Source organism: Giraffa tippelskirchi, chromosome 13 (genome assembly GCF_054371585.1).
Source record: "Giraffa tippelskirchi isolate mGirTip1 chromosome 13, T2T-mGirTip1v1.2.pri, whole genome shotgun sequence".
Lineage (NCBI taxonomy): Eukaryota > Metazoa > Chordata > Mammalia > Artiodactyla > Giraffidae > Giraffa > Giraffa tippelskirchi.
The window spans coordinates 95,791,378-95,816,522 of record NC_137287.1 but is presented as its reverse complement, the minus strand read 5'-3'; the positions used below and the strand labels follow the sequence as shown (position 1 = coordinate 95,816,522).

Below are 25,145 nucleotides of genomic sequence, written 5' to 3'. Positions count from 1 at the left end.
CAGACAGAGGACATGCTGTTTTCCCTTAAAATTTGAATATTTTTGGATTAATGAATTAATCAGTGCTTTATAGGATCTTCTCCTCCTGTTTTACTCCAACCTCTTCCCAGGAAGGTCAGCAGTGATTAAAGGACATGGTAGGGACTTCCCTGGTGGTCCAGTGGCTAACAGTCTGCACTTACAGTGCAGGGGACCCAGGTTCATTCCCTGATCACAGAACTAGATCCACATGCCACACTTAAAATATCCCTTGTGCTAGACTGGCCCCAGCCAAATGTTATGATAAATAAATTACAAATATAAAAAACAAAAATTTTTTAATGAAAGGTAAAATATTTGGTAAAATCCATGTGTAGTCATTCTTGCAAGTCCTTATTCTGAGAAAACATGGCCATGCTGCGTGTCTGAAGACAGGATCCCATGACAGAGAGATGTCCCCAGACAGGCCGTGCCTCCGATACCAGAACTACGAGGCAGCATTCTTGGTAAACAGGCGGGATTTGTGATTGCTGGGTTCATTCAGTTGTTTTAATCTTTCCTTGAATGTATGTCTGTGCTTGAAACACAGCAGGATCCTGTTGTCCTAGGTCCCCCTCTCCCACCATGTCCTCCGCCTGCCTTTTGTCCGTGGAAAGTTTCAGTCAAAAAGTAAGTTTAATCAGAGAAATGAGAAATGCTGAAACAAAAGAAAACAGTCAAAGGAGACTAAACAATAATAATACTGTCATTAAGCATCATCAAGGACCGTTAGTTCTTTCTCTAGGTCTGTAGATAATATTCTGAGTCACATCCTGTGAGCTGTCTTATAGATACCAAAACATCAGGTGGAGAAGTTAACTACATGACGACCAGACTGTACCCAGGACGTGAGCTGCCACACTTCAGAGAACTGGCCACAAAGAAATGGGAACAAACTGACCCTGGAACTGAAGATTAACTGTACTTAAAACAAGATGATGCTGCTCAGACCCTGATGACCAATTTCAAGATGACTGTCAGAGCTGACTGTGCTGTTTCTGCATGTGTAGCCCGTCTCCCCCATTCCCACCCCCCCAGCCCCTCTGTGTCTATAAAAGCTCTCATCCCCTGCATGTCAGTGGTGGGAATGGCCTTTGGACAGACGTCCACCACTCTGCTCTTCACAGTTGGCAGCATCTAAAATAAAGCACACTTTCCTTTCTGCCAACCTGGCCTGTTTATTGGCTTTAGAGCAGTGAGCAGCCAGACCTCATGTACTCTTTCAGTAACATGCTGATTAACAATTGTTTTAATAAATAAGTAGGTATTGGTTTAGGTTTATTTTACTGTTAACTATCAGTGGGCTTACACATTCTGATATAAGCTTTATGCAAGCAGAAAAATTTCTTGTTACTAGTATGAACAGTATTGCTCCTATTAGTTAATAAATTAGTTAAGTTCAATCAGTTGTGTCCAACTCTTTGCGACCCCATGGACTGCAACATACCAGGCCTCCCTGTCCATCACCAACTCCTAGAGTACTCAAACTCATGTCCATTGAGTCAGTTATGCCATCCAACCATCTCATCCTCTGTTGTCCCCTTCTTCTCCCACCTTCAATCTTTCCCAGCATCAGTCTTTTCCAATGAGTCAGTTCTTCGCATCAGGGGGCCAAAGTATTGGAGCTTCAGCTTTAGCATCAGTCCTTCCAATGAATATTCAGGACTGATTTCCTTTAGGATTGACTGGTTGGATTCCTTGCAGTCCAAGGGACTCTCAAGAGTCTTCTCCAACACCACAGTTCAAAAGCATCAATTCTTTGGTGCTCAGCTTTCTTGATGGTCCAACTCTCACATCCATCCATGATTACTGGAAAAGCCATAGCTTTGACTAGACAGACCTTTGTTGGCAAAGTAATGTCTTTGCTTTTTAATATGCTGCCTAGGTTGGTCATAGCTTTTCTTCCAAGAAGCGAGTGTCTTTTAATTTCATGACTGCAGTCACCATCTGCAGTGATTTTGGAGCCCCCCAAAATAAAGTCTGTCACTGTTTCCATTGTTTCCCCATCTATTTGCCATGAAGTGTTGGGACTGGATGCCATGAGCTTAGTTTTCTGAATGTTGAGCTTTAAGCCAACTTTTTCACTCTCCTCTTTCACTTTCATCAAGAGGCTCTTTAGTTCTTCTTCGTTTTCTGCCATAAGGGTGGTGTCATCTGCATATCTGAGGTTATTGATATTTCTCCCAGCAATCTTGATTCCCGCTTGTGCTTCATCTAGCCCAGCATTTCCCATGATGTACTCTGCATTTAAGTTAAATAAGCAGGGTGACAATATACAGCCTTGATGTAGTTTGCCAATTTGGAACCAGTCTGTTGTTCCATGTCCAGTTCTAACTGTTGCTTCCTGACCTGCATAGATTTCTCAGGAGGCAGGTCAGGTGGTCTGGTATTCCCATCTCTTTTAAGTCATTAGGGAAATACAAATTAAAATCTCAGTGAGACAGCACTACACACCTATTAGAATGGGTAAAACTGAAAAGGCTAATCATACCAAGTATTGGAGTGGATGTGGAAGAACTGGAACTCATACACTGCTGGCATGAATGCAAATGCACAACTACCTTGGAGGAGTTTGGAAGTTTCTTCAAAAGTTAAAATCATACCTACATTAAGACCCAGCCATTTTACTCCTAGTTATTTGCCCAAAGGAAAGGAAATACACATCCGTAACAGACTTGTACATCAACATTCCTGGCATCTTTTCTGTAACAGACCCAACTGGAAATAACATACTGTTGGCAAAGGTTAGGGGGAGTGACGCTCATAATTTCTGGTGTAGTACAAATTATAATTCCTATAAAAATTACAAATCCCATCAAAATTACAATTATCCTACATACCAAGCTGTGTATGTGTAAAATGATGTATGTACAAGGTTACTCATATAGCTCTGTCTGTAAAAGCAAAAGGATGGAAACTGTTCAAGTGTCTCTCAATTAGGGAAATACATTAAAAAAAAAAAAAATACTAAATGCCCCCTATTAGTTTGCAGGGGCTGCCCAAACAGAATATTACAGACTGGGTGACTGAAACAAAATAAATTTATTTTCTTACAATTCCAGAGGCTAGAAATCCAAGATCAAACTTATTAGCAGGTTTGTTTTTCCTGAGGCCTCTGTCTTTGACTTGCAGATGGCTACCTTCTTTGTTACTACATTTTGTACAAAACATTGTTTTGTAAAGTTACAAAACAGAATGAATCAACTTACCCTAAAATATCATCAATTGTGAAAAGCAATAGACTGTGAAATTAGCACCTCCCTCCACTACATCCTAAAGGATTAATAGAGTATCATTACAGATACTCCTTCTAGTTATAGGACTAAGACCAAAAAGGAAAGACAGACACATATTAGGGATAATCATATGTAGTGAAAAGAAAAAAAATTCCATAATACATTTCAAAATATAGATTAAAACAGCTTAGAAAAAAAGACTAACTGAAATATACTTACGAAAAAGTAGAAAAGTTTGACTTCAAACTAAAGAAAAGAAAAAATTCATCAAGTATCTCTCTCCAAAGAAGATTCATACTGAGATAGTTCTGTAGGTATTAATGCTATTTTAAAAGGTACATTTCTATGAAAAATAAGGGAACCCTGACACCCCATCTGACTGTGGGGCCTCTTGCTGTTCTGCCTTTACGTGGTTCATGTGGCCTCTTCACTGACTCTGAGCACCTGGGGCTGTATTCAGTTCAGTTCAGTTGCTCAGTCGTGTCTGACTCTTTGCGACCCCATGAATTGCAGCACACCAGGCCTCCCTGTCCATCACCAACTCCTGGAGTTTACCCAAACCCATGTCCATCGAATTGGTGATGCCATCCAACCATCTCATCCTCTGTCGTCCCCTTCTCCTCCTGCCCCCAATCCTTCCCAGCATCAGGGTTTTTTCCAACGAGTCAACTCTTCGCATGAGGTGGCCAAAGTATTGGAGTTTCAGCTTCAACATCAGTCCTTCCAATGAACACCCAGGACTGATCTCCTTTAGGATGAACTGGTTGGAGGGCTGTATTAGTTGACTGAATTTGGCAGAAAATGGTGCTAGTCCACTACCAGGCCTAGTCGTTCAGACAACTAGCAGCACATACATCCACCTTCTTAACCCCGCAGGGTCCCAAGCTGCCAGGTAAGAAGCCCAATCAGCTCACCAGAGAGAACCTCACAAGAGGCCCACATGGAGGATAGAGACCAAGCCATCCGAGTCAGGTCACCAGAGGAATGCAACTGCATCAGGGACCCCAAGCAAGATCTGCAGAAACTCCCAGCTGAGCCCAGCAAACCTGCAGAACTGCAAAAGTCAACAGAATGGAGTGGTTTAAAGCCATTGTGTTCGGATAGCTGTTTCATAGGAACAGATGACTGAAAACACTGACCAAGCAGACACATACGTGAATACACACACATCCATCCCCTCTTGCTAAGCAGTATAGAACAGCATCACTGAAAAGTTGCAAAATTCCACAATAAAATAATAGCAAATCAAATCTTGCAGTTCAATGAATGGTTAACACACCATGGCCAAGAAGAATGTTACAAATGGACTGTAAGATAGTGCAACAGTTATATATATGTAATCCGTAACTTTAGGGAGTTAAGTGAGAAACCCTATATGATCATCACTCAAGTTCCAAAAGTGCACTTGGAAAAAATCATGTTTGTTAATTACCACTGTTTCACTACGGTTTTAAATTTATTTTGAAGTTTCAGGTTGCCCTGAGGGAGGCCACAAGTCTTGTGAGTTTTTCTCGGAGAAGTATGGGGTAGAGAGATGAAGAAGACTGTGTCATTCAGGTCAAGTTAGGAAAAGGATAAACTGCCAGCTATTACCAGCAGTAGTCAACATTTTTCTGAAAGTTCCAGATGACAAAATCAATGTGAAAAAGAAATGACTTTATATAGGAAAGTGGCCAAGTCACCATAATATACTGCTTTTTAATATTTATCGTCCAAAACCAGTTAGAAAATAGAAAAGAAAATTCCATTCACATTAAGAACAAAAATTGGAAAGTATTTTATTGGAAAAACACCTGAAATGGGATTGTACTTTATATCCGTAATCAGTTAACAGTGGGCACAATGGATGGTGGCATTTAGTAGGTAAAATAGGAACTACTTTCATTTTCTACATTGTTTTATCTTTTTAATTGTGCACTTATTAGCTTTAAATAAGAAAAAAACATGTATTTTAAAATTCTAGCCACAACTCTATAGGACCAATCAACATAAATCAATAAAAACCTACAAAATTAATTTTTCAACCAGTATACATTTACTTCAAGTAAGAAACATACTTATTTTATTTTGGGAATGAATCAGAAAAGTACATCATATGGTTTATATACAGGAATGATGCTGGGCTGGCAACAGGGCAGTGGCCTTTACCGCAGGTTCCTCCTCACAGCTGACTCGCATGGACTCGGGGCTCATCTGCACGTGGTTCCACGTGCTTGGAAGAGCAGAATGCAAGGGAGGGAACCGACCTACAGTTAACACATCCACACCCCATTCACCAGGGAAAATTTCCTTATTGTTTATTGGCAGAGATTCAGATGAAAATCTCTCTGGTTATGAATCTATGGAAGGAATTATTTTTAAAAAACGAGGGGATTCCCTAGAGGTACAGTGGTTAGGGCTCTGTGCTTTCAATGCCCAGGGCGCAGGTTCAATCTCTGGTTGGGAAACAGATCCTGTGAGCCACACAGCTTGGAAAAGAATCTGCCAAGGGCCGCCTGCTGACCTAAGTATTAATATGTGTGTTGTGAAAATATGCAGATCCACACCCTAGGTAGAGGCTCTCCATAGCTTGACTACTTGAGTATAATTTTGGCCAGAAATATTCCCGCTTATGAAATACACTGCACAGAGTGTGCCAGGTACTGGGTTTATCTGTATTTTAAACGGGAATGTCTCTAAGATTACTGGGCTGGTCATGGAGGGGACTGGTGGAGGAAGGCCATTGACCAGCAGGTAGGACACCTGGTGCCTCTCCAATGCCTGTCATTTTATTGGGCAGTAGAAATTGCCCTCCGCTTGGCTGATCAGCTCTTCATGTGACTTTTTGGTCAATGTGACTCTTGGGGGGAAATTGCACAAAATTCCTTTCCTAGCCCCAATCTCAATTTCCCTTTCCAAAATGGACATCCTGTGACACAAGCTCGCAGATAGGCACGAGCCAGACCAGCCACCACTGCTGGAAATGGGCAAAATCCATTGTGTTCTTTAGAGACCACCAGCTCCACCTGCCCATATGATTTGGAAACACAAACTTCAGAAATTCAGCTCCCTGGCTTGCACAATGCCCACTTCCAGCAACAATACAAGAGGCACAGGGACCTAAGACCTCCCTATACATCCAGGTGAAACTCTTCTTTAATGTTTAAAAGAGATGAACATGTAACAAATGTTTACTTTCATGAAACGAAAACACACGATAGTATTTTGGGAATTGTAGAAACGTTATGATTATAGATACAACTTACTACACAAAGGGGAGAATCCTGTACAATAGAAAATCAAACCTCTTACACGTTGTGAGGAAAGAATGAGAAGATGGCAGTATACGAGCCGGGAAGCATTCTCTTTAGGCACAGCATCTGCTAGAACCCTGATCTTAGACTTCGCTCTAGAGCTGTGGACAGCAGGGTGGATGTCTGTGGAGTCTCTGTACGGCCAGAGTGCAAATTCTCTTTTGAGAACCAATACTTCAAAGTACAAACATACAACATAGATTCACAAATATGTTTACCATGGGAGGTAATGGAATTATATTCAGAAATGAAATAGAAGAGAAACTAACATCCAAATGAAAAGAAAAAAGAAAAAAACAAACCATACTCCTCCGCCAAGCATTCCTGGTTGAAGAATGTCTCAATTTTAGAACCAAAAAGCAGTGGAGAAGTGACTTTGGTTGGGTGCAGTCTCACACCAGGAGTCTTAGCAGCCATCTGGCCAGGGGTCATGACAGCACATGCTCCAGAATGCCTTGTCTAATCAGCTGCTCACACTTCCACCGAGGTAAAAAGTGCTGAGAGGAGAGGGGAGGAAGAGAGGGGAATGAAGAGCGTTATTTTAAATTACATGTTGTGTCATTAAAAAGCAGCAATGCATGCTGAATATTTCAAACTGCACCAGCGAAGTAGTTAAAAGCTAAGCTTAAGTATATTTGCTATTTTCATCAACTGAAATTGATGTTACTTATAGCTGTACTAAAATCTGAATTTTATAAACAAATTCATACTTTGCTTAAGTTAAATTTAAACTAAAGACTTCTGAATTCTAGTAGGTATTTTCCTTAGTGTTTGCATTTTTAGATTTATGCACAGGAAAGCCAGGTAGGTGATCTGGGCCACAGACCACAAGGGATGTGGCAACAGTTCACTAAGAAGGCAAATGGAAGGAGTGTCTTCTCCATTAAACCTGTTCGAGGACCTGTGTCTGAACAGTCACTCCTCTACTAACAGTGCAACTCTTCTCCCATATTTTTCAAGGATGAAAAGTCTTTGTAACCCGTGGATGCTGGCCACACGCTGTGTGTGAGGAAGGTGGTGCCCAGCTAAGGCTCATCCTCCATGTCTCTAGAGAGCACACTGCTCTCATTCTGAGGTGGAACGGCATCTCCTGGTCTCATTCTCTCCCAAACAGCAAGGCTTAACACAGAAGAGAACATTTATTAAATTCTGGAGTGGGGAGGTACAGGGAGTGAGGCAGGAAGACTTTTCAAGCTCACAGGTGACCAAAGAAATCTCCAAGACTAGACAGACATAGATACTTGAGTAAAAATGAAAAACAGTGCATTAGAAAGTGCAGCGTAGAGAACTCGAGAAGGTGAACTGAAGGATAGAGTACGGCAAGTACTCAAGGAAGCGAATGCCACTCCAGCAGCACCGTGCACCTGACAGTTCTTCAGACTCAAGGCCTCACGTGGGACCCACAACCACAGAAACTCCTGCCAACCAGTCATGAAGACCCATGGGCCAAGGACTGATGTCTAACTTAACTGAATTTTTTAAGTCTTACAACTATGAAATGTAAAGAAAAAGAAAAAAACCGATGGAGTTGTTCACTGAACAGTTATTCCAATGTCTACTAAAGACATTTGTTCTCATTTCTGGGCAATGAGAAACATGCCCCCGAGAGTCAATAAAGGACTGTATGGTAAGAAAATGTTTCCCTATTAATACTTCACATTATGTGGGTGATCTATAACACAGATTTTATAGAAAACTTATTTCTGATGAGCTCAGACATATTAGAAACCTCTTAATGCCCACTACAGTAGATGATGCTTTTAAGTTACCCCAGTTTTATAGAGTGATACTGAGAGACACAGTCTCATCAAGAGGAAGGCTTCTGCCCACAAACCCAAGAGTCCACATGCCACAGAGCCCACAAGCCACAACTACCAAGCCCGTGTGCTGCTACAACGGAAGCTCACGCACCTACAGCCTGTGGGGAGTGGGCAGTCTGACTGCACCCATAATCCTTACATGATGTTTAAGGGGCAACGGTATTAACCCTTTCTTACTATATGCAACGTTTGCTTCAAGTCTTTAGAAAAAGGATAAAAGGATATTTTATGATAAACTTAATGCCTATGACACAAATGATCATTGCAAGGTGATATTTACTTAGCTACGGAGTCCAACATTTCCATCATTCAACACTCTTACAAAATTTAAAGTATCCTAAGACAGTAAATACCTGGCTATTTTTTTTTAATAGCACTGAAGTACCATCCTCAACTTCAAATTCTCCGTAGTCTTTTAGACACCGCACCTGAAGAGAAAAACTGATGTTTTATAATATCTAAATTACTTTTTATTATGAAGTAACCATCACGTAGCTGGGGACTGTACATGTGCCCACAGGGGAGTACTAGGCTCTGTGCTCCTCTTCTCTGTGAGTTAGGCTTAGCACTCCTTACTGAGGCTACTAGCGGTTCCAGTGTCCGCTGATGGCGAGGAAGAAAAATGGCAAACCTCTGAATATATGTGTAGCTCAGCACTGATAGCAAGGCAACTGAAGCAGCTGCCAAAGAGAGTTTTGGGTTGGTTTTATACTTTGATTTCATTTTAACAATATGTAAAATACTTAAAAGTTAAAACTTTTAAAATAGGTACAGCGAAAAATTTTTAGCTGTTCAATCCTATTCCCACCACCACTTACTGGTAAAAGTTTTGGCTTGGGTTTCTGTTTCCTCTCATTTGTTTTTTGCTTTATGGTGCTTCTCTAATATTGATTTTTTTTTTTTTTTACAAACTGAAGATTTGTGTCAACCCTGCATTGTCAGATAGCAGGATTTTTTAGCAATAAAATACATATATAATGCTAACACATAGTCAATAGACTAGTGTAAGCATAACTTTTACATGCACTGGGAAACCAAAAGATTTGTGTGACACGTTTTAGTGAATATTTGCTTTATTGTGAGTCAGAAATCAAACCTATGGTGCCTCCAAGGTATGTCTATATACACTAGTATATATTCACATACCCCCTTCCTTGGACAAAAGTCAGCACACTCTATGCATCAAAGAAACACTCATTTTTTTTTAAAGGTATACTTACTTCTATATATAGGCTTTTTGGAGGTTTCATATCCTGTGTGATGTCCAAACCTTCGTCTCCTCCCAATGACCTCATGTAGGTAGCAAGGGACTTTTTATAACGATTGAACCAGTCCATCTGGAAACATAAAGATGGCCATTTGACAAAGCTGTAAGAAAATAGACTTGCAGAAATTGTACACTAAACCTTTCAAAAACAGCATACATGCCCACATGCATCTTTACTATGACCATTCATTCAAACTACAAATATTATTGATTACCTATTATGAACCAGGCACTGGTACCTAGAACAGTAGGTATTGGTCATTCTGGATATTGGTACCTAAAATGTAGAATGATATACCACTTTCAAGGACTGGACAATTCAATATTATAATAATGTTAACTGATCTATAGATCCAAGTCATTCTCAATCAAAACTCCGATTGTTTAAAAAAATCGAACTTGATAAAGGAGTCTGAAATTTGCATGGAAATGCAAAAAGCCAAAAATATTCAAGACACTTGAAAAAAGAAGAACAAAATGGCAAAACTTACTTAAGAAGTATTACAAAATTACAATCATTTAAGCAGTATGAAATCGGTACAAGGACAAACAAACAAAAGAAAGCCCCCCCATCACAGACATGAAACTTGGCTCATACATTAGTCACAAAAATCTATTCCAGTCCTGTAGATCTTTGTGAAAGATAAAACAAGATAACTCCAAAAAGACTGTACAGAAAAACATCTTCATATCCTTCACTAGTAAAGTGTGTGCGTGCATACATACACATGTACATGCCTCCCTCGGGTTTACTACTTTGCCAGAACGACTCACAGGACCTAGGAAAGCACTGTCCTCACATTCACTGTTGTACTATAGTAAAAGGAATACAAATTAGAACCAGCCAAAGGAAGAGACACCCAGGGTGAGGTCTGGGAAGGTCCCAAATGTGAAGCTTTGATTTCCTCTCCCTGAGGGATCAGGACACACCACCCTGCAGGCACACTGATGCGGAACAATGCACACGATGTCGTGTCAATCAGGGAAGCTCACGCAACTCTGGAGTGTCATGACAAAGGCTGCATCGATTGATCAAACCATGACGCACTGAATCACAGGTGACGGAGCCCTCCTTCTAGCTCCCCTCTCCTCTCTGCAATGATATCAAGAGGCTAAAAGCCTCAAACCTGAGGGGAGAGTGGGAACCTCTGAATTTGTAGTCAGTTGGTCAGAAGGGAGAGTGGTCCTGGGAACCCGCAAACCATGGCTGGTGTCTGAAGAGAGGGCAGTCTTAACCTATGAAGTTTGGTCTAACTAGGTAGTTGGTGTCCAAAGTCACTGCAGCAGATGCTATGACCCTCACTTTGTAAATGAGGGAATTTAGGCACAGGGAGGGATGGAGTCACCTGCCTAGGATCTCACAGAAGTAGAGCCAAGGTTTCTGCACGAGTTTGCTTGCCTTCAATCCTGTGTCCTTAAATATTGTGCCTCAGTGACTGGATAAATCAAGAATTCATCACACATTCACAAAGATAAGCAAAGTACATGTGTGCGTGCTGAATCTCTTCAGTCGTGTCCAATTCTCTGCGACCCTACGGACTGTAGCCTGCCAAGGTCCTCCATCCATGGGATTATCCAGGCAAAAAGACTGGAGTGGGTTGCCAAGCCCTCCTGTAGGGGATCTTCCCGACCTAAGGATCGAACTCACATCACTTACGTCTCCTGCATTGGCAGGCAAGTTCTTTACCACAAGTGCCACCTGGGAAGCCCCAAACAAAATATGTACACACACATATTTTATGAAAAACCTCCAAATAATAATGCCAGTTTTGAATCCTACTGATGGATCACTAGCAGCTAACATAACGGGACCTGTTATTTTGTTAAGTAATAGTAGTTTTCCATACAGCATTTAGAATTACTCCTACCATTCTCAAACAGACCAAAAACTACTGAAAAGCAATTAAAACAAAAAGACAAATACTATAAATACTATTACAAAACAATGCCAGGGGGCTTCCCTCATAGCTCAGTTGGTAAAGAATCTGCCTGCAATGCAGGAGACCTGGGTTCGATCCCTGGGTTGGGAAGATCCCGTGGAGAAGGAACTGGCAACCCACTCTAGTATTCTTGCCTAGAGAATCCTCTGGACAGAGGAGGCTGGCGGGCTACAGTCCATGGGATCGCAAGAGTCGGACATGACTTAGCAACTAAACCACCACCACTACAAACAATGCCAGAAGCTCAGCCAGTTTCCGAATTTACAAATTTGAACAAGAGTGCTAACTTACTTCTTCAGCAGACATGTGAAATCGTAAAGCACTTGGCAAGACACTGCCATATTCCCACCTGAGTGCTCTAATCCGAAGCAGCCGGTCATACCTAGAACATTAATAACGGTATTAGATCAGAAGTTGTCTTGATCAGGAGAGACTTAAGACTCAACCACCAGAAGGTAACTCATGGACTTTGATTTGATTCCAGAGGCAAACAAACCACTGTAAGAGGACACCTTTGGGACAACATGGAAAACAGGAATAGACTGGATGGATGCTGTGAAGGTATGTTCACTGCTCCAGGTAAGAGAATTATACAGTGATCATGTGAGAAAAGGGCCCAAAGGCCCTTATTTCTTAAAGATGCATATGAAACTATTCAGTGGTGAAATGTCTAATGTTTAGCATAGACACATAAAAAAAGATGAAGCAATTATGGCAAAATGTTAAGAACTGTTTGACCTATATGATGGCTCCATGGGGGGCTGTAATATTATTCCCTAGTTTTAAGAATACTGTAATTTTCCATAATAAAAAATGTTTAAATGGATAAAAAGAGAAAATTCAGAATGCTCATAAAAGAGACAACTCTTAAGAATTTCTGATGCCCACTTGGATGGGAACCCTCCACTGATCCCTGCCACCCTCGCAAACACAGAGACGCTCACAGGTAGGCTACAGTGCAGCGCTGATTTCTTAGCAAAGAACAGTGTCGAAACTTGATGGTTGGTATCAAATCACCTCGTCCGCTTGACTTTGCTTCATTCCTGGTAAAACATTGAAGGAAAAGAATGTCTATTGAGTACAGGTTAAATTTTCAAAGTCAGCTAACAACTGACTCCATACTTGTTTTTAGCTATTTATGTTAGTAGTTAAATAGTACCTGCCTCAACACTGGAGCTTTTGCTAACAAAATAAAATAGAAAAGAGCCAGGGAATTCCCTGGTGGTCCAGTGGTTAAGACACTGCACTTTCACTGCCGAGGGCACAGGTTCAATCCCTGGTCAGGGAACTAAGATCCTGCAAGCTGTGTGGACAAACTTAAATTCTTTTTTAAAAAAGTTTAAAAATACCTAACTAATTTGCCTAGGATCATACTCGCATTGTTTAGCCATGTGGCACATTGCGTTTTGCACACTGATTAATTTCCATTGTCTCCAAAAGACAACCTTTTGCCTCACTTTTTAGAATCTCTTTTTCATGCTGGGACAAGAGATCAAATATCACGAGGCCTAAGATTATGGCCTCACATCATGTTCTCATCCTACGGAGTCCTCGTTCTATGGTATCAAATCCTTCCAAATCCTCATTCTCATAAAGTGAGCTAAGGACTCTATAAAGTCAAATGTTCCTCCACTCATCCAAGAAATAGTTCTTGATCTTCAACTATGTTTGCACTTTAGGGTCCTTCACACAAAAAGGGAGAAAATTTTGGTTTTACCCTATAAAATATATGTCTCCTTAGATATTAGACAAGTATCACCCTTTCCAATCACATGTACAATTGTTTACTGGGTATCGTGTTTCAGTTTTATAAAATGAAGAGTTCTGGAGAAGGTGGTGGTGGTGATGGCGATATGACATTATGAATGTTTTGAACACACTCAATAGTATGTGTGCTCAGTCACTCAGTAGTGTCCGGTCTTTCTGACCCCATGGACTGTACCCTGCCAGCCTCCTCGTTTCATGGAATTTTCCAGGCAAGAAAACTGGGGTGGGTTGCCATTTCCTTCTCCAGGGGACCTTCCCGACCCAGGGATTGAATACACATCTCCTGCACTGGCAGGCAGATTCCTTACCACTGAGCTATCACTGGTGTGTATCTTAACCACAATTGAAAAAAAAAGGAAAACAAAACAAAACCATATGTACAGAATTAATAAGTATCTACTTTGGAGTTTTAAAAGGCAACAGGTAAATACAAAATGTATGTGCCTGCTCTAGGCCCTGAAAATAGAGGCAAAATATCTTTCCCACGTCTTCTAGATCTGTTCCAGACACTTCTCCCACTCTAGCAATGTTAGATTTATTCTCCACATTGTTTACAATGTGCTCTTGATTATAACGAAAGAGCACGAATAAAACACACCCAACTTAACATCAAAGTACTTGATTAAATACACAAGAACTTCCTTAAAAAATTCACATTTCCATGTGAACAGTTAAATAGGAATAGATTTCTTCTGACAAAGAATTTTAACCAGAAACTGGTAATAGTGACTGTCTTGCCCAGAACAAAACTAGGAGGATAGGGCACAGAATTTTGGATCATGAATTTCCCAATGGTATGAATACAGGAAAATCATTCCCTTACTGGACCAAGGCCTGTTCAGTTACCTCCTAAATAGGTCTGTAAACTGTTCTCTTTTCCCCTAGTCTGGCTCACCTTCCTGTCACTTGCATGACCACCATATTCCCTCTCAGTCCCACCATCCACTATCCACATGGCGGCCAGGGTGATCGTTAGAACACAAACGTACCACCACCTCCCCCACATGCTTAAAAATCTCACCTGGTGTCGCCCTTTGCCTGCTCACTAAGTTTCAGCCACACTGGCCTTCGGTAATGATCAGGTCCCTGAGCATCCCACCCACTTTCATGACTCAGGGCCTTTGCACATGCTGTTTTCTCCAACTAGAAATGCTCTGTGCTTACAATTACTTCCTTGCTAAAACCTACTTCTTCAGGCTCCAGCTGAAGTGTCTCTTCCTAGTAGACAATTTCCAGGATTTCTCAATCTACTAATATTTTCAGTGTAATACTCTTTCTCAGAGTGCTGTGTTTTCCTTCATAGCAGGTAGTCTGACCTGGTTTACCTGCATTTAACATCTGTCTTCTGCCTGACACTGAGGGCCACGGGGGAAAACCTCTCGATTTCTGCTGTTTACAATCAAAACACCACAGCCCTTTATCAGCTCATAAGTGTCTAGTGCATATCTGTTGCATGAACAAATGAATGACTTGGGAACCTGAGTTCAGGATTTTCCACTTCCCTTACATTTACCGCAGACCTCTTGCACATCAGTTCCTTGTTCATCAGCATCTGTCATTAAACACAGTTACTGCAAAGTGTTCTGTGTACTGCACAAACCCTAACAACACGCTACTGATTTGTATGTCCAACTAACTGATGAAAACACTACGTAGCAAGGCCAAGGATGAAATCTCATGTTGCAGACAGACTTCTCTCCAGGTTGAGCTCTCAATAACTCATTTTTCCTCCAGCAGTCCGTATTCTTGTGTCTTATTCTTCACCCAGTCATAGGATCCTCTGAAGTCTGTTGTTCAGCCCAGATTCTCCACTGTGCCAACTACCATGCTTGGCTCTAAATAGTCTTCAACTCCAGAACCCTCTAATCTACCAAGCTGTAGCGTTCTGCAGCACGAGTTCCCAGCGAACTTCACTCAAGCTTTTGGAAGTCACTGCTACTCCTGCTAAATTTGCAAACTGCCTGTTCTCCCTTTAAACCACTAAGCCCTCACCTGATGGAAACAATACACTTCACTCGTTAGGTCTGTTACTTGCTCCTGTCTCATCTCTTTTGGATCCACCCTAAATCCTTTCAAATCATACCAGTCAAACAATAAGTATTTATCAAACACCTACTATGTGCCAAGCGCTATTTGGTCCCTATAGACAAAACAATCATTAACACAAATCCTTCTACTTCTGTATAGCTAGGGTATGATCAGGGTCACAGAGAATTAAAAAAACCAAATCATATCTAAAAACTAATATTAAGATGATCTGACTTCAACATTGTATTTCTTAAATTATTTTAAAATATCAAGCTTACCAACTTACACATCAGATTGGTTTTGCTCGTATAAAGCTTTCATCTCCTCCAGAACTTGCCTCAGTCCATCTTCCTGGAACATATAAAATTACACTCATTAATTCCCCCACCAAGTTTGTAGCAATACTCTATGCTTATGTACCTTATGAAAAACCAATAGTCCTTCCGCACCTACTAAAATGGCTATAATAACAAGTATTGGAGAGGATGGGGAGAAACTGAAACCCTTGTACAATGCAGGTAGGAATGCAAAATGGTACAGCCGTATAGAAAACAGCCGTGTGGGTCCACAAAAAGTTAAATTTAGAATTACCATATTATCCAGCAATTTTCTTCTAGGTATACACTCAAGAAAACTTCAAACCTAAGTTCATACAAAAACTTATGTACAAATATGCAGAGCAGCATTATTCATAACAGCCAAAAAGCGGAAACAATCCAAATGTCCAACTGATGGAACAGATAAGCCAAAATGGTAATGTCCATTCAATGGAATATTACTCAGTCAAAAAAAGAAGTGCTGATACATACAACAACATGAACTTTGAAAACATTGCTTAGTGAAATAAGCCAGACAGAAAAGGACAAATATTGTATGATTCCACTTATCTGAAATGTCTAGGCAAACTCATAGAAACAAAGTAGATTAGAGGTTACCAGGCTGAGGGGGAAGAGAAGTGGGGAGTTACTGCTTAAAGGCTATAGGGTTTATCTGGGGTTATGAAAAAGCTTTGGAAATGGGGGTGATGGTTGCACAACAATGGGGATATAATTAATGCCACTGAAGTATACAGAAAAATGGTTAGAAATGGCAACGTTGAAGTTATGTATTGTTTAGCACAATTAAAAAAAAAAAGGAATGAACTGCCAACAAAATACACAACATACTAATTAAGGTTAATCTTAAATACATTGTGCTGAGAAGTCAGACAGAAAGGAGTACATACTGTATGCTTCTAACTGGCCCCATACAGAAAAATTTGCAATTCCTGGCATGCTGACTCCAGAAATACAATAAAAAAGACAAATATAATCTGTAGGGGAAAGAAAATCCTTGGTTGCCTAGGGCTGCAGATGGGAGGTAGCCAGTGCCACAAAAGAGAAAAGGGAATCCTTGGGATAGCAGAAATCTTGGTTGGGTTGCTGGTCACAAGGATTGTATACATTTGTCAAAACTCAAAGGTCTGTTAAAATGTGTACTGTGTTGTATATAAATTATACCTCAATAAAACTAATGACAAAAAAACCAATAGTCTACAAAAGTAATAACACATGACAAAAGCATGTAAATAACTTATTATTTATTGGAAAAGGATCTTAAAAGGTTACTACCAAGAAAAAAAACCAACAACAAAAAAACAAAAACCTACACACTGCTAGGATAGAAAACAGAAAGGTCAAAGGAGTTTTTCTGCTATCTACTTGGGCAAATTTCTGAAAAACTTCCTTTGGAAGAATAAAAACATTAGAATTATAAAATTCGTAAATGTTATACAATGTCTGTCAAAAAGCAACCCCTACACCTGAAACACTGTAAATAAACTATATTTCAATTAAAAATTTTACAAAAAAAAACAGAGAAACCCAAATAATGCTATAACAATGACAACCAAAAAACCCCCACAAAACTTGAAAACAAAACAATGATAAGCAACCTATCTACTTTTAGAGCCAAAGTATATGCATTAGCAAAAATGTTTTAGCTCTACTGGTATAATTACAAAATTACACTACTTAAACCTGTTTGAATGTAAGAAATCATTTCTAATGAAAAATGAAAGCATGACTTCTACTTTGTCTTTCATCAACTGGTTAAAAAGATATGGAAAAGTGTGTTTACTAGAATTCAGTTAAATATTTCTTTTATCAAAAATATTATTTTAAGGAACAGTTGAAACTCTTGCACAATTAGGAGATCAGCAGGTATACAAAAGACAAGTATGAAATAAACTTGTAAAGATATAACCGAGTTTTCAGATTTAAATTTTTATTTCTTTTTTTAAGACTTAGATTTTTAAAATTTACACTGGAAATTGCATCATTTTGTGCTCCCACCTCCAGCTGTAAGCCCCTGGGAACTCAAGATAATTTTCCTAAAGACTCAAACGATTATCAGTTCTGCATATCCAAAGTGCATCATTCCAATTTGCCAAACACAGCACCTAACCCTAAGGGATTCTGGAATGAACAAGGCAGAGTCCCTGCTCTAAACCAGCTACCACGTGCTGGGGAGGAATGGTTCTCGACAGCATGTGTGGGTCAAGGATGTGAGGGGTCAATCAGATCAAGATCAATTCTTAGTCTAACCCAGCTCAGCTGTCCCAGTGGCCAGCCCCCAAAGGTAGACATGACTGCAAGAAAAGGTGCACATACACCCTCTAAGACCCAGAAAAGCCAGGATTTTACACTTTTAAGAAACCAACACTAAAAATCTGAGGGGAAAAGACAGCTAACAGTCTGAAAAGCCAGCACCTGTGGGCAGTGTCTGCACCTTTGGGCTCGTTTCTTCCCATGTGACCTAGTCTTCCCACTCTAGTGGGGCCATATTGGAAAGCCTCCATCCCTCTCAAACATCCGGCTTAAAACCCAGCATTCAGAAAACTAAGATCATGGTATCTGGTCCCGTCACTTCATGGCAAATAGATGGGGAAAAAAATGGAATCAGGGGCAGAATTTATTTTCTTGGGCTCCTAAATCTCTGCGGATGGTGACTGCAGCCATGAAATTAAAACTCTTGCTCCTTGGAAGAAAAGCTATGACAAGCCTAGAAAGCATTTAAAAAGCAGAGATACCACTTTGCAGACAAAGGGCCCTATAGTCAAAACTACGGTTTTTCCAGTAGTCATGTATGGATATGAGAGCTGGACCATAAAGAAGGCTGAACACCGAAGAACTGATGCTTTTGAACTTTGGTGTTAGAGAAGACTCTTTGATAGTCCCTTGGATAGCAAGGAAATCAACCCTGAATATTCCTTGGAAGGAATAATGCTGATGCTGAAACTCCAATATGTTGGCCACCTGATGTAAAGAGCTGATTCATTGGGAAAGACCCTGATGCTGGGAAAAACTGAGGGTAGGACAAAGGAGAAGGGGGCTACAGAGGGTGAAATGGTTGGATGACATCACTGACCCAATGGACATGAATTTGAGCAAAGTCAGGGAGAGAGTGAAGGACAGGGAAGCTTGGCCTGCTGCAAGTCCATGGGGTCACAAATACTGGGGTATGACTTACAGACTGAACAACAGCAACAACAACCCCTCTGTATTCTGTGTCTCCTAACTTTTTAGATAAGGTAACTGTCTGAAGTTCCAAGAATAACAGACTGGAATCGAAGAAAACTTCAAGTTGAGCTCCGTTTCCAACACGCTGCAAGTTCAGACAAGCCCTTTAACTTGATCCTTAATTTCAGCAGCTCAGTTTCCCCATCTGTTAAATAGCCCAAGTGTCAGACTAACTGCTCTTGAATGTTCAAAACTCAACTTACCCAGACGCTCTACCTGCTGACCGCCAGATGTTTACTCTGCTACCTGAGTGAAGCCTCCAGAGATGCCGGTCTCTCCACTCCCCGGCTACTCCTCTCACCTCCACCCCTGTCCTCGTACCTACCACTCCTGTCGTCTTAGGACACGGTGTTCAGGGCCCCCCGACCGGGCTGTGGATCACCTCCATCTCTTCTATGGTCTATTTATAACCCACTCAGAACCAGTCTTTCTTCTATCCGGTCCATTCCCCAAAGTGCTGCTGCTGCTGAGTCGCTTCAGTCGTGTCCGACTCTGTGCGACCCCATAGACGGCAGCCCACCAGGCTCCGCCGTCCCTGGGATTCTCCAGGCAAGAATAATGGAGTGGGTTGCCATTTCCTTCTCCACCAAAGTGCTGCGACAGCTATCAAAACACAGAGTAATCCCGTCGCTCCTCTGAAATGCCTTGTAGTGACGAGCAAACCTCCCGGCCCCGGAGCCCCCTTGCTGCCCGCCCTTCCCCGACGGGAAGGGGAGGGTGTTTGCACGGCCGGCTCCCCGGTGGGGCTACGCTCACCGCAGCCCTCAGGGCGCGGCCCTAACGCTCGGGCTACCCCGGTCCACACTTCCCCGGTGTAACTCACACCTGAGCTCTAGCAAGCCGTCTCCCGGGCTCTCTGCGCCTCACCGGAGCGAGACGCCCACCGCCCAGCCCGCGCGCACAGCAGCTACGAGGACGCCGGGCGGCGGCGGCGGGGAGCGAGGAGAGTGGCGGCAACCCCCGCGCTCGCGGGAAGCCACCAAAACCGACCTGCCCACGACCTTCCCACAACGACGGAGGGGAACCACAGGCACACCCGCCATCCCGCTCCGGGTTGTGCAGCCCCAGAGAAGCGCCCTGGGGAGGACCCCGCCCTCACGTTGAAAGCAGGCAGCCTTCCCTCGGCCGCGCGGTGCAGCTCCCGGACCAGCTCCATGGCCTTCTCGCAGAACATGGTCCAGGCACCGGGCCCTCTGGACCACCGGCTCTCAACCAAACGGCCGCCTCACTGTTCCCTACGGCTTCTGGTCCTATTGTCCAGGCGCGCAGTGCCGACTCCGCCTCCGCCCTGTTTTGGCGCCAAAATGGCGACCAATAGGAGCGCACTGCCGTCCTCCGGGCTACGGCGGCGGCCAGGGGACATTTGCCTCCGCGGTGCAGCCGCAGTGCCCCAGGGAGCTTCGCGCTGGGGCGGTTGCGGGCCTCAGTCCGGCTTCAGCCACACCTTGCTGTCCAGGCCTCGGTCCAAGCTCAGGCTGAGCGGCAGGACAGCTCTCACGCAGCTCAGCTCGGGATGGACGCACGCCCGATCTTCCGTTGGATTCAGTCATTCTCCTTTTGGTTGACAGCGCGCGCACCTTGAGGTCTAGAAGGCAGGCCCGGGAAAGGTGGGCATTGATGTTGGGACCCACCGTTGATTTCTGTTCGGTTTTGCAGTGTGGGTTTTTTGTGTTGTAACAAAGGGAAAACAACTTTTACTGGATATCTCTTGTGTGCTAGGCCTAGACTGTGACATTCTCCATGTAATTCTCATGGTTAGCCCTAAAGTGGTTGTTAAGATGCTTGGTGCTGAGTAGGAAATGGAAGTTAGATAACTTGTCCAGGGTCACACAGTTCATAAAGTGACAGACCCTGTATTTCAGTCTTCCACTCTACAGCATCACCTGTGATATTAAACCTGTCATTTAAAAACGTGTAAATTAACTCACAAGGTGGGAGAGGGGATTATTGCCATGGATTAATATGAATGCACATAGCCATATTCTCACCTGCACGATTATGGAAATTTTCATATCCACATAGAATCAAAGGTGGGAATTACTACTATAGAAACCATTCATATTATTTGGCTTTTTTTTTTTTGGCTCGGCTGCAAGGCTTATGGCAGCTTAGTTTCTCACCTCTTGCCCCCTGCAATGGAAGTGCAGAGTCCTAACCCCTGGACCACCATGACTATTTTTCTTTTTTTAAAGCAATGTTTCTTGGATTCATTCTATCTAACCCTAGAAAATTTGTTCCTTTTTGGCAAATATAGACACAGTAGATGTGTGATCTGAGAGATGAGCCTGGAAATGGCTCACAGGGCCTCTGAATCTTATCTTCAGGTGCAGTGACATTTCTTTCCCAGCTCTACAGTAACGGATAATTTAAGTGTTTTTATTAAATACATAATTCTATAGTGGACCACCCACTTGCCTTACAGAGGATCCGTGAGAGCCTGGCGTGCTCGCCCTGTGTCCCCGCCTCAGCATCTGAGCTGAGCTCCTGGGGAGCATGTTGGTTTCCCAGCAAACCTGCTCCTCCTGCCACTTCCTGTCCCATTTTAGGGAATGCCATCTCTCCAGCTTCTCGTGCAGAGCCTTGAAGTCACCCCTTATCGCCCACGGCCAGTCTACTACCAAAATCTCTCAATGTTCCATCCAAAATGTTATACAAAATGGTATCCTTCTCTCCATCTTTGTCTTCACCCCTTAAGACTGAGGCAATAGGCAACAGCCTCCTACCCATTTTTCTCTCTTTAGTTCTGGCCCAGCCATTCCATTCTCACTGCCAATGGAGTAATCTTTTCGCCACATCATTTGGGTACAGCCACTCCTGGTTAAAACCTTTTAACTGCTTCCCAACCAGAAAGGTCAGAATCTAAAACCTCAACATGACCTTCTAGGCGAGGACTACATGGAACTTACTTCCCCAGGTTCCTCAGGCCACTCCTCCCTGTGCTTAAGGTGACCCCCCTTCTGCCTGGTCCCACAGCCTATCTGTCCTCCTTCTTCTGTTCCTAACTTCTCCTCTGCTTCCACCTTCCTCATGGTCCTACCTGTCTCCCCTTCTTCTCAGCCCCACCTCCTACCTGTCCCATCTTCTTCTGTTCCTACCTTCAACAGTCCTGCCTGTCCCAGAGCCTTTCCACTTGCTGACCCCTCTGCTTGGGACATCCCAGTACCATTCTTCACCTTGCCACCTCCAAGGCGTCCTTTGCATTGCAGCCTCAAGGGGACCTCACAGAGCCATCTTTCCCCAGGTCAACAGGACGACCCCTGTTCCCGGATAGCACTGTGGACTTTCCCTTTGCAATATTATCACAATGTGTCATTTTATGACATTTCTGTGATTGTGTATCTATACTTGGCTTCCACACTTGCCTAAAGGCCATCAGGGAAAGGACTGTGTTTATTGCTTGTTGCCCAGCACCTAACACACAGGATAAGCTCAGATAGCATTTGTTGATGAAGGAGTATTTATGACTGCAGATGACACATATGTCGCAGCACGCAGTAGGCCAGCCCCACACAGGGATGCTTTCAGGGTGCTGCATTCATAGCGGCCAGGGTGATCATTAGAACACAAACATGCCACCACCTGCCCCACATGCTTAAAAATCTCCCTGGTATCGCCCTTTGCCTGCTCACTAAGTTTCAGCCATACTGGCCTTTGGTAATGATCAGGTCCCTGAGCATCCCACCCTCTTTCATGACTCAGGGCCTTTGCACATGCTCTTTTCTCCAACTAGAATGCTCTCTGCCCACAATTACTTCCTTGCTAAAACCTGCTTCTTCAGGCTCCAGCTGAGATGCCTCTTCCTTGGAGAGAATTTCCCTCATACCTCAATCTACTAATATTTTTAAGACATGATTCTCTCTCCGAATGTGGTGTTTTTCTTCAAGGCAGGTAGTCCGACCTGGTTTACCTGCATTTAACATCTACCTTCTGCGAGATACTGTGAGGGCCACGGGGGCAAACTCTTAATTCTGCTTACAGTCGAAATACCAGAGCCATTTATCAGCTCATAACTGTTGAGTGCATATCTGTTGCATGAACAAATGAATGACTTGGGAACCTGAGTTCAGATCTTTCCATTTCCCTTACATTTACTGCAGACCTCTTGCACATCAGTTCCTCGTTCATCCTCAAACACATTCACTGCAAAGTGTTCCTACTGTTCTGTGTATTCCACAAACCTTAACAACACGCTACTGATTTCTATGCCCAACTAACTGATGAAAACACTACCTAGCAAGGCCAAGGATGAAATCTCATGTTGCAGACAGACTTCTCTCCAGGCTGAGCTCTGAACACCTCCTCTTTCCTCCAGCAGTCAGTACTCTTGTATCTTATTCTTCACCCAGTCACAGGATCCTCTGAAGTTTGTCGTTCAGCCCAAATTCTCTGCTGTGCCAACTACCATGCTTGGCTCTAAATAGTCTTCAACTCCAGAACCCTCTAACCTACCAAGCTGCCTTCTGCTGCCTTCTGCAGCATGAGTTCTCAGCAAACTTCAAACTTTCGGAAGTCAGTGCTGCTCCTGCTAAATTTGCAAACTGCCTATTCTCCTTTTAACCCACTAAGGGCTCACCTGATGAAAACAAGCAGTGGAAACAATACACTTCACTTGTTAGGTCTGTTACTTGCCCTTTTGCCGAAAGTTTTCACCTTCATCTCAGGTTCAAAGGGTTTGTTAATAAAACAAGCCAGTTTTCAGTCAACAGGGCCCCTTCATAGCCACATATTTGAACGTGCTTTGGGGGCATTTCATGGCCATTGTGTCCCATGGGGCTGGAAAGGCTCATTTCCAGGTCTAGCAAAGCTTCCATTGATAGGTCACTCAGCATGCTGTTATTGGACTAGGCCCTGTGAATAGCAAAAGTCTCTGGACCATACCTGTCTTAATAGGCTCTTGGTCCAGGAAAATATTCCTTCTTGTTGCTTCTTCCCATATCTAGAGTTACATTATTATAATCATTGATCTCATATGGCAGTATATATTATCATCAGTTTATCAGTGGCTCAGTCACATACTTGTTAATGTAAGAGGCAACAATTTTCTGATATAGGCAACATAGAAATTAATATAGCTAGCAGTTATTAGTTAGATCACAAGCAAGAATTTAAGTCGAGAACTTTCATTAGGTATAGCCCAATATACCCCAGGCCATCTGACTTAGTTAAATGATTATAGCCAGGTGTGAATTTCCTGGTTGTACATCATGGAGCATTTGATCTTTCAGAGACTGACTACAGATATAAACTTTAGAAACAAAGTTAGAGTGTCCTTTTAATAACTTGATGAAAATCTTAACAATACAACATAACAACATGGAAGTGAATATCAAAACTGGAATGCAAAGTTCAGTGAAACATAAACATTTTTCTTTGTGAGGGCATTTACCCTGCAGCCAGGGAAGGCTTAATCCCATCAAATAAAAATGTCTTTCATCAGGAAGCCAGGAAAAGTCAAGCAACCGTCTTGGATTTCCCATAGCCCTGACGATTTGATTTACAGTTACTGCTTACCCAGTTTAAATTCCCCAATTTAAACTATTGCCATGTTTCAAGGACATCAGAATAGCAATAGTTTGACAGTGAGGGGTTAATTTTGTAGAAGCAGGATGACCTTTCTCTACAGGTTCCATAATCTTCATAGATCATTGTGAAATAATACTTATTTACTTTGCCAAAGTAACAAAAGATTTTAAAAACAAATCTCACTTAAAGGCAAAGAAATTCACAGTCTGTCATCAAGAGCCCCATTCTAAGAAACCTTTGTTCTCTTAACAGAGAGAGAAAACCAAATTCCAGTCTGGCACCAGTTTACTGTTAATAACAAAATTTGTATATCTGGTTAATCTTAGAAAAGTCTTTTCCATAAATCTTGAAGAACTAGCAGTATTCTTCCAGAGGCATCAGAGTGAAACCGTAGAAGGCATGTTTAAAATCTTTCGCATTGCAATTGACAAAGCAACCTGGTCATTGCTGTGACATGTAACACTTAAATATGATAACTAGAATTATAACTGATATTTTATCAGGACATATCAGATCTTTATGAATTCCACATAATTTTAGGATATCTATATTAGTAACATCAACCATACAGTAACCTGACAATATGTATCACTTCTCCAACAATACGTCCCATGTAATTTAGCATGTCAAATGCACCCATGCATTTTAATACCTCTCTTTGGGATGTCTCAGGGGCCCTATGAAGCATCCCAA

General features: G+C 42.3%; 2 protein-coding genes and 1 non-coding gene across 18 annotated transcripts in view; 2 read left to right on the top strand and 1 right to left on the bottom strand.

Annotated features, from left to right (window-relative positions):
* Nucleotides 1-15,371, top strand: part of PCMTD2 (protein-L-isoaspartate (D-aspartate) O-methyltransferase domain containing 2) — a 56,571-nt gene extending 41,200 nt beyond the window's left edge. For 3 of the 13 annotated variants that reach the window (XM_081557340.1, XM_081557333.1, XM_081557339.1), the window contains exon 7: nt 810-1,186. In XM_081557340.1, the coding sequence (XP_081413466.1) occupies nt 810-837 (28 nt within the window). In that variant the 3' untranslated portion in view covers nt 838-1,186. Of the gene's footprint in view, nt 1-763; nt 1,187-4,130; nt 6,849-7,507; nt 8,184-12,058; nt 12,136-15,109 lie in introns of those variants that run through there. The other 10 variants (XM_081557338.1, XM_081557332.1, XM_081557337.1 and 7 more) reach the window with 5 other exon arrangements.
* Nucleotides 5,008-20,199, bottom strand: GINS1 (GINS complex subunit 1). Of its 4 annotated transcripts, none has more exons than XM_081557342.1 (7): nt 20,029-20,199; nt 15,656-15,720; nt 12,519-12,617; nt 11,866-11,956; nt 9,588-9,704; nt 8,721-8,795; nt 5,008-7,044 (listed from the first exon to the last, which is right to left on the bottom strand). In XM_081557342.1, exons 1-7 carry the CDS (start codon nt 20,101-20,103, stop codon nt 6,976-6,978), a joined length of 591 nt encoding a protein of 196 aa, XP_081413468.1. In that variant the 5' UTR covers nt 20,104-20,199; the 3' UTR covers nt 5,008-6,975. The 4 variants fall into 4 exon arrangements, with proteins under 4 accessions (XP_081413468.1, XP_081413469.1, XP_081413470.1 ...); XM_081557343.1 differs by lacking the exon at nt 20,029-20,199 and adding an exon at nt 19,133-19,603; XM_081557344.1 differs by lacking the exon at nt 9,588-9,704.
* On the top strand, nt 12,790-12,862 carry TRNAE-UUC (transfer RNA glutamic acid (anticodon UUC)). Its single transcript has one exon. It is a non-coding gene; the product is annotated as a tRNA-Glu (tRNA).
* Nucleotides 20,200-25,145: the final 4,946 nt, after the last annotated feature.